This window comes from Leucopleurus acutus (assembly GCF_964270905.1).
Source record: "Leucopleurus acutus genome assembly, chromosome: 1".
NCBI classification, from domain to species: domain Eukaryota; kingdom Metazoa; phylum Chordata; class Mammalia; order Artiodactyla; family Delphinidae; genus Leucopleurus; species Leucopleurus acutus.
In genome coordinates, this window is record NC_139142.1 from 42,785,001 (window position 1) to 42,797,344 (window position 12,344).

Here is a 12,344-nt window from a genome sequence, read left to right on the forward strand (position 1 = left end):
GCACCTCTCACATTAACAGCCCTTGGTTCCGCTTGGGTCTCTCCCATCCCCGGCCCCCTAGTCCTGAGCCCTGGCCACCATCTCACCTTCTCTCCTTCCACGCCCTGGACCAAGCGTCCCTTCTGGCAGGTGGGGTTGGGGAATGTTTAGTCTTCCGGGAAGGGGTCAACAGGGTTAATGATGAAAGTCCGCGCAGGTGGGGCCGCCCCGGGCAGCGGTGGGTGTCGGAGGTGAGGGGGCGCTGTTCGGGCAGCAGTGCGCGGGGTGGCGGGCGGGAGACCTGCCAGGCTGACAGAGAGGCCGGCCCTAGTGGGGGCCGCTCCGCCGCCGCCGCCGCCGCCGCTGTGATGCGGCGCCGGTGCTGCGCCGGGCGGCGGAGTCAGATCCTGGGCGCGGGAGCACGAGCTGCAACATCAGCACCGGCGGCGGCACCTGCACCAGCTCCCGGGCCCCGCGCTGCGCTCTCCGACCCGCCGCGCCCGGGGCCGCCGCCCCGTGCTCTCAATGGATGTCAAGGCGGCCCCCAACGGGGTGGCCACCATCGAGGACCGGATCCTGCGGATCACCGGCTACTATGGCTATTACCCGGGTTACTCCAGTCAGAAAAGTAAGATGCCGCGGGGCTGACTTGCTCCAGGCGCCGGAGGGGTGGGATGCGGGAGGGCGCGCCGTCCGGACACCTGCAGCCCTGCTGGCGTGGCTAAAGCCAATCTCCTGGCAGTGGGGCTACCGGGGCTAAAAGTGTGTTCGCTGTCCTCGGTGCTGAACCATGAGAGAGAACGGGTGTCCGGACTGTTGGCGCCTCGGACTTTGGAAATAGTGGTAGCCTTGGGGGCAGAAGCGCAGAGGGAACCGGGTGAGCGCTCCTGACGGCCGTCGGCCGGCTCACCCCAGCCTTATTCACGACCGAGCAGGCTAACGTGGCCGTTTACTTAGCGAGACTCAGCCCTTGGGGCTGCACTGCCCCAAAGTCCCTACTGGGTGCCAGGCTGCGGGCTGGGCGCTGTGGAGGCTCGGAGGTGGAGCTGGCGGCGGAGGCCGACCCAGACGTGGGTCCCGAAGCCGATGGGTCAGACTGTTCACTCCAGGCTGTTGAGACGTTGCCAGCGCGGGAATTACTCTTGTTAAAATGTTTCTGGGAGGCTGTCCACCTCGGGCAGAGAAGGAACCTGGCCAGGGCTCCGAGTCTGGGAGCTTGGAGCCAGAGACCCGTGAAAAGACTGGGGGCTGGGGTGAGTGAGAGGGGGAGGCGCGACCGGGCCACCCCCGCAGCTGCCCGTCGCACGTCGCGGCTACCGCTGAGCCGGAGCGGGCCGCTCTGCGCGGTCCGCCTTTCTTCCGGCTAAGCGAGGTCATGCGGTGCGGACGCTTTCACGTTTCTGGAGCAGTTTTGCGGAGAGGGCGATGAGGTGCGCTCTACTCTGTCCCTCTCTCCCAACACACGAACCCACTGGCTCTGTTTGCTGGGATTAGTTCTGCCGGCGACCCAAGTGAAGCTCGTTTTACTCTGAATTGGGGGAGTAGCTGCGGCTTAATTCCCATGCAGGTGGGATTTCACTTTTTCTCCATCAATGCATTTCTGTCGCCATAGATGGAGCTTCATTGATGTTTTTGCTGTTATTTTTAACCGGAAGCCTTGGACGCTCCTAGATGCATTTCTGATTCGTATTTTTCTGAGACATTTGAGGTACAATCAACGTTACAGTTTCTCTGAAACGAGTAAACCCTAACACATAGAGGGAAAAACACCTTTTTCCTTGTAACTCCTCCCCCTCCCCCCCCCCCCACCGCTATGCTCCATCCCTATTGAGCTTTCTTCCATGGGCTGTCCTCACACAGATATTTTCTAGTTTAATACTTCATTTGGCTTCAGGAAAGGCCCATTTGATTTGGATGGTTTCTGTCTAGCTGTTTTTAGCATTAGATTACGTTATTCATTTTCCATACAAAAGTAATTATATAGTGTTAGAATTTTCTAGAAAGAAAATAACATGCTGTGGAATGTGGTTTGAAGTCTTTATACTATAGACTCAAAACTTCCTTTTTTTTCCTATTGGCAAAGGCTTTTTGTTTTTAACCCTAGAAACTTAAGCGAAGTCACTAGTATACCATGTAGAGATTACTTAGATTTCACCTTTGAATATTTTAATTAGGAACCATGGGATTTTGGTTGCTTAGAAAATGTAGAAGCTGTCTGTGAGATTACAAGACCCAGGGTAGCATATTATTATAGTTCTTATAACAATGGAACTTTGGTTAATAAAGAACAAACCAAAAAGAAAACTGGAAAAGTGACATTTTAGAGACATGTTCATATTATCTTTTCATATTTGCTGAAATAGCTTCACACGTTTCATCTGACGTACAATAACTGGACAAAAAGAGGGAAGAGCACAGGTTAAGACAGTAACTGAAGCTAAAAGGGATAAAGATGCATTTGGCATAGTTATTTGTGACGGACTCTTAGCTAACTTCGGGCCACAGAATTCAAACAGTGAAGGCAGAGAATCTCACAAGGACAGAGAATTATGTGATAGTCAAATACCTTTCAAGGTGTTTAAGCTTTCAGAGGTAGAAAGAGATTGCCATTTTGCAGAGAGGCTAGGAGGAGAGAGAGCTGGAAGAGGGCCAGGCAGCTGAGCACCATGAAATAATCCTGCCCTTAATGCAGGCTTCAACTAGTAAACAAACACATTGAAGCAAACCAGTACAATATGGTCAATTGATTTAGCTGTTACCGGGAATGAGCAACAGCTTGGGGGAATTCTGGAAAGATATTTAGGAAAAGGCTGTGGTGAGGAATATGTAATATGTGAAGGCAAGGTGGCTTTCCCATTTTCTGATGGTCATGTTTGAGACCTCTCTTGATATCAATGCCATTTACTTTTCTAGAGGCAGGTGGGGACTCATCTCTGACAATATGCATTAATGATCAACCTCATGGTAATGTGTCCTGCTGCCACCCCTGCCAATCAGGAAGATGAGTATCTGGCTCAGAACAAATTCTAGTAGTCAGGCTGATGCAAAAAGAAATGTATGTGTACATATATTATGTATGTAAAAGGTGCATACCTATAGAATATACATTGTATACATAAGATATATAAACATGTATAAAAATATATACGCATTATATATAAAAGATATATATATAAAATCATCTCTATACATTTAGATAGATAGATGGGTACAGAGATGATTAAAGCATTAGTCTAACCTCAAGTTACTTATGGTCTGGTAGGGGAAATAGATTTACTCATTCAACAGGTGCTAATTGAGCACCTCCTATGTGCTGGGAATACATCAGTGAACAAAACAGACGAAAGTATTTTCCTTTTTAGAGCTTAAGTTCTAGTCGGAAGAGACAGACAATAATAAATACATACATAAATAAAGTATTGTATTTCAAGGTGATACCTGCTTCAACAAAAATATCAACAAGAGTTAAAAGGCTAAAAAAGTCTGAGGGGGTAGCAATTGTGGAAATTTTAAATAGGGTGGCCAGGGAAGGCCTCACTGAGGAGGTCACAACTGAGCAAAGACCTGAAGGATGTGAGAGAGTTTGCTGTGTAGACACTGGGAGGAAGTCGTTCCGGGCAAAGGGAACAGCCCATGCAAAGCTCTGAGGTGGAGCATGCCGGGCCTGCTAGAGAAGGAGTGGGGAGGCCTGCATGGCTGAAGTGGGGTAAATAATTGGGCGAGTGGTTGGAGATGAGGACACTATGGATACAGGGGCTCACATGAAGTAGCACCTTACCGGCCATTGTAAGTCCTTTGGCTTGTACTCAATGAAATTGGGAGCCTTTGCAGGGTTTTGACAGAGGAGTGATGTGACTTGACTTACATTTCAAAAGGATCAACTTGACTGCTCTATTGGGGCAGAGGTGGAAGCAGAGAGACTAGTTAGTATGTCACTGTAATAACCAAGGTGGGAGATGATGGTGGCCTGAACCAGAGGTGTAGCAGTAGCAGAGGTGAGAGGTGGTCAGATTCTCTATATATTTGAAATTAGATTCTCTATATACTTGAAATTCTCTATATATCTGAATAGGGTTTCCTGATAGTTGGATATGGTATCTGCAAGAAAGAGAGGAGTAAAAAAGTGATTCCACCTTTTCTAGTTTGACTGGATTTGAGTTGCCAATGGCTAAAGTGTGGCAAGATTCAAGGCAGAGAAGTTTAGGGAGTCAAGGGGTAAGGATACATCTTGGGAGGTTTAAATGTAATTGGAGACGTAGAATAATCTTGGAGTTCAGAGGAGATGCCTGACTGGAGATATAAATTAGGGATTTTCCAGTATTTGGATGGTTATTTATAGTCTAAGACTAAAGAGATCTCCAAGGAGTCAACGTATATAGAGAAGAGAAGAGGAGAAAGGACTGACTCTGGGGCACTGAGACATTAAGAGGGTGAGAAGAAGAGGGGCATATGATACCCTAGAAGCCAGTGAAGACTTTCAGAGGGAAGAGATTAGCCGAGTCCAATGCTGCTGAAAGGTCTAGAAAATAAAAACTGATAACTGACCATGAATTTGGCAACTGGACATCATTGGCTACCTTGACAGGAATACGTAAGGTGGCAGAAGGTGGATTAGAATGTGCTTAAGCAAGAATTAGAGGGAGGAATTGGAAATGTGAGTATAGACAATTCTTCAATGATTTTTGTGCAAAGGGGGGCAGAGGAAATGGGAGTAGTGGGGTTAAGAAAGTTGTTTTTTTTTGTAAGATGGGAGGCAATTGCAGGATGTTTGCATGATCATGAGAATGATTCAATAGAGAAAGAAAAATCAGTGATGTTGGAGAGATAGTGTACCAAAACTAGTGCACAAAGGAAGGGACATCACTTTAGATAGGAACATGGATATAGGGCAGAAGGTGTGGATGAAGGGTCTAGAAGGAGGATAACTGAGATTGTGGGAGTCTGGTGAGATTGCTTTCATTTTCTCCAAATAGGAAGCAAGGTCATCAACTGAGAGTGAGGATAAAGGAGGAGGTGGTAGATGTTGGAGGAAAGAGAAGGTGTGAATTGTTCTATGGGGAGAGGAAACAGACTGAGGAAGTACAGTGAAGTTGTCTGGCTGCCTTAAAGGGCACGTTTAGTTTCTGGTCAGAAATTTGAAGCGAGACCAGTCAGTAGGTTGTTATGCTCATTGACACTGTGGTGGCGTGGAGCAAGTGAAGAGAAGGATTTAACCAGAGTTTCAGATTATCCAGTGGCTGTAATAATAGCGGCAAGGGAGTTGTGAATGTATGCAAGGAAGGTATTGTAGTGAATGACCATAGCATTTAGAGCTGGTGAATAGAGAAGAGAAAAAAATCGAGATGATTAGGGAGAGTGAAAAGTTGGTAGGATCAATGGATTGGAAATCTCAGTGAGATCAAAGGCTAGTCGGTGGTTAGCTGGGAGATAAGAGGTGATGATCAAAGAGGGTTGTATTACTATAAGAAGTCATTCATTCCATAAGCCAAGTCAAAGGATAAATCCATTTATATTTTACTGTATTCCATTATCAATATTTTTGAGGTGAGTCTTCTTTTTGTGTTTGTATAAGGAGGCAGTATATTGATGTGTAGTGAATTAAACTCTAGGGGTTTGGAAATTTATTCTAGTTAAACCTGCCAGCAACTTGGCTCTGAGACCTGAGACACCTCTCTGTGGCCATCAGTTTCCTTGTTTGTAAAAAAAAAAAAAAAAAGAAAAGAAAAAGGGTAGAAATCACTGTCTTAGGACAGCATGCAGTAGGTCACTTTGACAGCTTTCAAAAACGCCCCACCCTCCATGGAGAAATCTCACTCAGTAAAGTCTATTATGTTTACTTCACCTCTCCTCGCCCCACCTTCCATCTCAGAAGGTGGCCAGCTCCCTCTCTTTGTTCTATGCCTTTTGTGCTTGTTGGCCTTCTGTTTTTTTCTATACGCCACCAGTGACCAGGTTCTGTGGTTATTTTCTATCGGTAGCTGCAAATTTATAGTAAAACTTCTTGTCCTTGCTCTGATCCCAGCTCTGACCATCGCGTTTCCAAAAAGAACTCTACCAACTTCTGGCTCTCTCAATTCTCCAACTATTGCTGTGACTTAGCATTTCCCAAGGTTCCAGACTCAGCTGTCTCCTCTCACTTAATTTTCCCCGAGCAAGTACATTCAGTTTCATGGCTTCACCATCTTCGATGTGTCTGTATTTCTAGGTCCACTTTTTCTGAGCCCAGACCCATATTTCAAATTTCTGCTAGAATTCTTACCTGAGTGTCCCCCTGGCATGTCACACATAAAACTAAATTCATCATCCTGTCCTTAAAATATGGCTTTTCCTTCTTATTATGCTTTTTAGCTTCCAATATCTGTATCTAACCAATTGCTCAGAAACCTGGAGTTATCCTCAAACTCTGCCCTTCCCCCTTCTCCTATATTCAGTTAACAAGTCCTATCTATTTTACCTCACATATGTGCTTTCCATCCCTATTATCACTGCCTTAGTTCTATCCATTGTATCTTTTTTAAAAACATCTTTATTGGAGTATAATTGCTTTACAATGTTGTGTTAGTTTCTGCTGTATAACAAAGTGAATCAGCTATACATATACATATATCCCCATATCTCCTCCCTCTTGCGTCTCCCTCCCACCCTCCCTACCCCACCCCTCTAGGTGGTCACAAAGCACTGAGCTGATCTCCCTGTGCTATGAGGCTGCTTCCCACTAGCTATTTTACATTTGGTAGTGTATATATGTCCATATCCATTGTATCTTTCACCCAATCTCAAATCTTTTTAATCCAGTATGCACACCTTAAGAACATTCAATTCCCTAAAATGCAAATCTTCCTCTCATATCCCTGATCAAATGCCAGGAATAAATCTTCATTTTCTGTGGAATAAAGTCCAAATTCCTTAGCATGCCACAATCTGAGCCCAGCTTACATTGTTCTATTTTAGCACATGTTTTCCCCTCTAATTGCCAAAGTAATGCATGCTTAATGCAGAAAATCTGGAAGGCAGAGACGCAAAGAGAGATTAAAAACAAAATTACTTATAATTCTACCAGCCAGAGGTGATTAGTGTTAACATTTTGGCTAACACTACCCTTTCAGTCTATTTTATATCCATAGACCCGTGCAGGTGCTGTTTATTTTGTACTGAACATTTCTCTCGTTGGTCTATATATTTTAATAAGTGAAATTTAATGTATGCAAAATCTTCCATATATTTAAACACCTTAATCTACTTACATTGTTGAATTTTTCATCCAGTTTTTAATTTCATATCTCACATAGCCTCCACTAACCCTGAACATAGTCGCATCAAGCTGCTCATTGTTTTAATAACATTCTTGTCCCCATGTTCTTCAGGTCCTCAGTGCCTTTTTACACTATGGCCTGAATGGCTTCGTCTCCCCATGTCTCCTTTTTCCCTCTTTGGAAAGCTCCTATTTATCTTTAAAGGCCAAGTTCACATGCGCTGTCCTCTGTAAAGCTTCCTGATTGCCCCAGGCTGGGTTAATCCTCCCTCTGTGCTCCTGTAATACTGTGTACTCACCTCTGCTCCAGCATTTAGCACACTATTTTGGGCTGTTTACTTTTCACAAGACTGCTTCACCCACGGAGCTTGGGGAGGGAAGGGACTTATCTTTATTTATTTTTATCTTAGGCAAAGTGAAAGTGTACTGGAGTACATTCTGGGTGCTCAATGAAGTTTATTGTACTAATGAATGAATGATTATAGTTTCTGTTGAAGAAATTGGAGAGTTAATTATTGCCACACAGAAAAAGTGTACATGGTGGTAGTGATTGGAGGGAAAGAAAAAATCACCAGCTATGAATGAATTAAACAGATGTGCCTATTCAGAGAATGAGAATAAACCAAATGGTATTTTATGATCACTTTACCTTTGGGTCCTTATTGCCTTTATAACCTTTTCTGTACTTGAATGGGGAAAAGGCAATTTTTTAAATACAAAATAGTATAAAGTTATTAGAATTCTAAGAAATAAAGTGTGGTCCTTCCCCCCTCGTGAAGTGGTTAGTATTGGTCTTCATGGTACGATATTAATATAACACTTCAGCACTCTAACTGGCATTAAGTTATAAAACTGTCTCATACTAGTGAAATGAATGCAATAAATATTTCTCCCAGTTCATAATCTTTTTATACCTTGATAATAAGCTTTATGCTTCTTTGTATATGACAGGTAGCATTTTATAAACAGTTATAAATAATTACCATTGATACGTAGTAAGAAGTCTTTGTAACATAGTTTTAAACTATAACTTGTAAGGTCTACATTGATACTGAATATCATCGTATATGTTATTGATGTTGCATAATGTAGTTTCTACAATGTTTATTCTGATATGTATTTTTCATTTAAAATATAAATTTACATATAAACTTGATATTTGTATTGTAAAATACTACTGCTACTAATAGCTAACACATGGGTTTAACATTAAGCGTCAGATAAACTTTCTTTAGAAAGCCCATCTAAGACCTGTTTGAGGCCATAAGGTCTAATGCAAAGACCACAAGCCCCTGCTCTGCTACTTGCTAGACTTTTAAACTCACATAAGTAACTTATCCTCTCAGATCAAAAGTTTTGTTCCTGTAAAATGGAAATAGTAATAGTTGCATCACGGGTCATTGGGAGGGTTATATAAGATAACATATGTAAAATGTCTGACACAACGCGCAGTTCAGTGTATGGAAGCTGTTGTGATCATGGAGGAAACCAGTTGAATCGGCTTCATGACTTCAAAAAGGCTTGCTCACTTTTTTCTTGTAAGTAAATGGTTTACCACTTACATTTTTTTCCTATCCAATGTTGTACTCTGAATTATTATTGAAAATTGTGTTACAGCAATGTTAAAGATAATTTACAAATTATCCAAGTCTGCAATGGTTTTTATTTTGCCATTAGAAGGTTGCCTTCTACTTCTTACCACTTTCTGGCTTACCTGGATCGCCCCTGGGGATAGGTTAAAATGGGCTGGAGCCATTTGTGATGAGATTATTCCCAATGGGCTGATCCAAAATAGAGGAGACAAATCTAGGGCTTATGGGTGACAGGATGGGTCTGCATGTCTGGAGGTGCAGATACCCAGACATCAACGTAGAGAAAAGCGCAGGGGTTGGGGGAGGGATGTGGACAAATTGGGGGAGAGAGTGGGGGAGGGGAAGGGTGAAATCCCAGCTGAAGATGAGTAGCATGGGATGAGGTGGGTTTATACAGGATTGGGAGGGCAAATAGGTGGAGAAGAAGCGAAGGCTGATAATTAATTGGGGACTAGTCTGCTGGAAGTTTCATTGTTCCTTTTTACATGTGGAGTCTTTTTATTTTTATTTTTTCAAAAGTGAATAGCCTTTTGTTTCCTAGTTATGGTTAAATCCTTAAACTCCTGGGATTTCCTGTGCCCCGTTACATGTGGAGTCTTAAAGGGGTAGTTGCTTTTCGGTCTATTTATATAGTGGTGAACATTACAGATAGGATATTTTAAATTCTACTTTTAAAAATACGTCATTATGATATAAACACATTTACATAGTCTTCGAAGTTATAATTCTGTTATGTTATGAAGTATTTAACTACTTAAAGACACAGAATAATATAGAGAAAAAGGAAAATAATCCTGTCACTGTAACATGACTACCGTTATTTCGGTTAATTTCCTTCCAATCTTCGTAATGCACGTAGGGCTTCACTTCTTGATTTATTGACAAATATAAACTAGAGTGTAGTCATAATTCTGATATATACAATTTTGTGCCCAGCTTCTTTCCCACTTGACATTTTAGGATAAGCGTTTTTCATTTTGTTGCCTTCATCTGCTTGCAGAGCCTGGAATTAGATTCCCTTTCAGAGATCTTGGCTTAAAGAATTTGGGCAAGCTGGTTCTCAGTTCTTTGAGACTAAATGAAATGGAGAGACCTGGAGTGTTAGTGAGGGCTTGTTTGGTTTCTTATCACAGGGTTCCACTTGAACTGGCTTAAGCAAAAATGGAAGTGACTGCAACGATACTGTGAGTCTTCCATGGATTTTAAGGCCAGGGATTAGGTGGGATAAGCGTCAGGTCCCGGACTGTTGTAGGGAAGATAGGAAGCCCTCTTTCTCTGCCTTTCATCTCTTTTTTTTTCTGGCATATGTTCTCCATTCTTGTCTCTTGCTGCAGACTGGCTTTCTCTATTCCTTGTCCAAATGGTTGAAAATAGCCTCTGCAAGCAGTTCCAATGTTTACATGTCCTCTATTCAAGAGAGCAGACAGATTGAGCAAGAATCTCTTCTAAATCCAGATTCCCAGGGAAAGGGACTCTTTGGCCCAATTTGTGTCAAGTGTACACTCTCGATCCTATTGACTGTGGTGGTCTGGGGCAGGGTCAAGTTATGCCATCACGGCTGCCAGAGGCTTTCTCCTGTAACCCTACCGACAGTAGGGCAAGAGGTAGTTTCCAGAGAAAAGGAGTGATTGGCTGGACAGTCAATAGCTATTTGGTTCACTGAGCTTTGCATAAACAGTTTTTCATATTAAATCATAGGCTTCAATCAAGATCCAATCTTTCTTCTGGTCTGATAGTCCTTATAATGTACCTACATAATATCTAGTGAGGTTATAGATAGTGTATTCCTAAACTGAGAAAATCCAAGTGTTTGTTTAGAGTATAAGTCCCTAGGGAGTTCTGTTTAAAAGTACTCAATAGCACTGCAGACTGCTTATTAAGTTTTATTGAAGTGCTGCTGGTTACATCAAAATTGGAAGACGTATTTCTTTTCCTAGGTAGGATAGGGCAACACACCAGTTCCTTCAGACTCAAGGTATAGTAACTGAGGGTGACATTTAACACTGTATACTTTAAACAGGGATTGAAAATTACAGTATTCTGCAGTCTGGGATTTTCTATATTTAGTTCTGGGCTAATGCCAAGGTGGCACTACTGAGGGTCAATAATGGTTTTATGGTTCTGAAAACCACACATACTAAGAAATCTTTATCTCTTGTGAAGCTAAGATTCCTAAGGGTGGTAGAGCCTGCACGTTTTTGCTGCTGATGCCTTGCTCCAAGTCACGTGACTTTGGTATCTATCTTGCATTTTTGTTCACACCCATGTTTTACACTGGCATTCTAGAGGAAAGATCCAGATCGGATGAGCCGGGAACCATTTGGAGCACCGTCTTCCCTGCTGGAGTAATGGTGGCAGATGCTAAAGAAGCAATATATACATCTAAAATGAATTATTATTTCTCAGGGACATTTTAGAACAAATATATTTAGAAGTTGAGAACTTTTTATTTCTCCTTAATTAAAAAAAATTGTGAATGCCTCAAGTGGGAGCTTCTTGTCTTTCTCCTTTCTAGTCCACATCCACAGAGCAGTCACTGTGATATTTTAGAAACATTAATTGGATCATGCCATTCCTCTGGTTAAAGTCTTCAAGGGCTTCTCATATTTCTTTGGAAAACTATAAAAGCCTAAACCTAGCCTACATGGTCCTACGTGGTTGGATTCTTCTGATGGCATCACGCTTGCATGCCCACGTGATGCTCTGGTCATGCTGGCACGTTCTCCAGGTCCTTTCCTTCCTCCAGGCTGATGAACAAGCTCTTCCCTCTTCCTGGTGCTGTCACCTGGCTGGCTCCTCACCAGCCCTCAAGTCTCATATTAAGTGCCACTGCCTCAGGCTTCCAGCTTTGCACCTCTCTCATCTCATGTACTTTTCCTTTATAGCACTTACTGCAAACTGTGATTGCAATTTATGTTGATTCTTGTGACTGACAATGTCTTTCCTGCCTGCTACTCGCTTAGCTCCATAAGGGAAGGGATGGATCTGTTTTGTTCAGCACTATGTACCCAGCACACAGAACAGTACCTGAACACTCCATAAATATTTGCTGAGGGATTAAATCTTGTTAAAAATTTAGAATAGGGCTTCCCTGGTGGCGCAGTGGTTGAGAGTCCGCCGGCCGATGCAGGGGACATGGGTTCGTGCCCCGGTCTGGGAAGATCCCACATGCCGCGGAGCGGCTGGGCCCGTGAGTCATGGCCGCTGAGCCTGCGCGTCCGGAGCCTGTGCTCTGCAATGGGAGAGGCCACAATGGTGAGAGACCTGCGTACAGCAAAAAAAAAAAAAAAAAAAAAAATTAGAGTAGACTTAAGAAACCCCCAACATTTTACTTCGAATGATTTTAGACTTACAGGAAAGCTGCAAAGATAGTTCACAATGTTTCTGTTCACCCCTCACCCAGTTTCCCCTATTATTATTATTTTATATTACCAATGTGTATTTGTCAGAACTAAGAAACCACTATTGGTACATTACCATTAATTAAACTCTAGGCTTTATTTGGACTTCACCAGTTTTAA

The 12,344-nt window shown here is 43.0% G+C and overlaps 1 protein-coding gene across 1 annotated transcript in view; it reads left to right on the forward strand.

Moving 5' to 3' along the window:
* Window positions 1-504: 504 nt before the first annotated feature.
* The window catches only part of SLC35F4 (solute carrier family 35 member F4), a gene marked incomplete at both ends in the record, with an annotated part of 289,066 nt that continues 277,226 nt past the window's right edge, over window positions 505-12,344 (forward strand). The window contains one exon of the mRNA XM_082842186.1: window positions 505-607. Coding sequence (XP_082698312.1) covers window positions 505-607 — 103 coding nt within the window. The remainder of the gene's footprint in view (window positions 608-12,344) is intronic.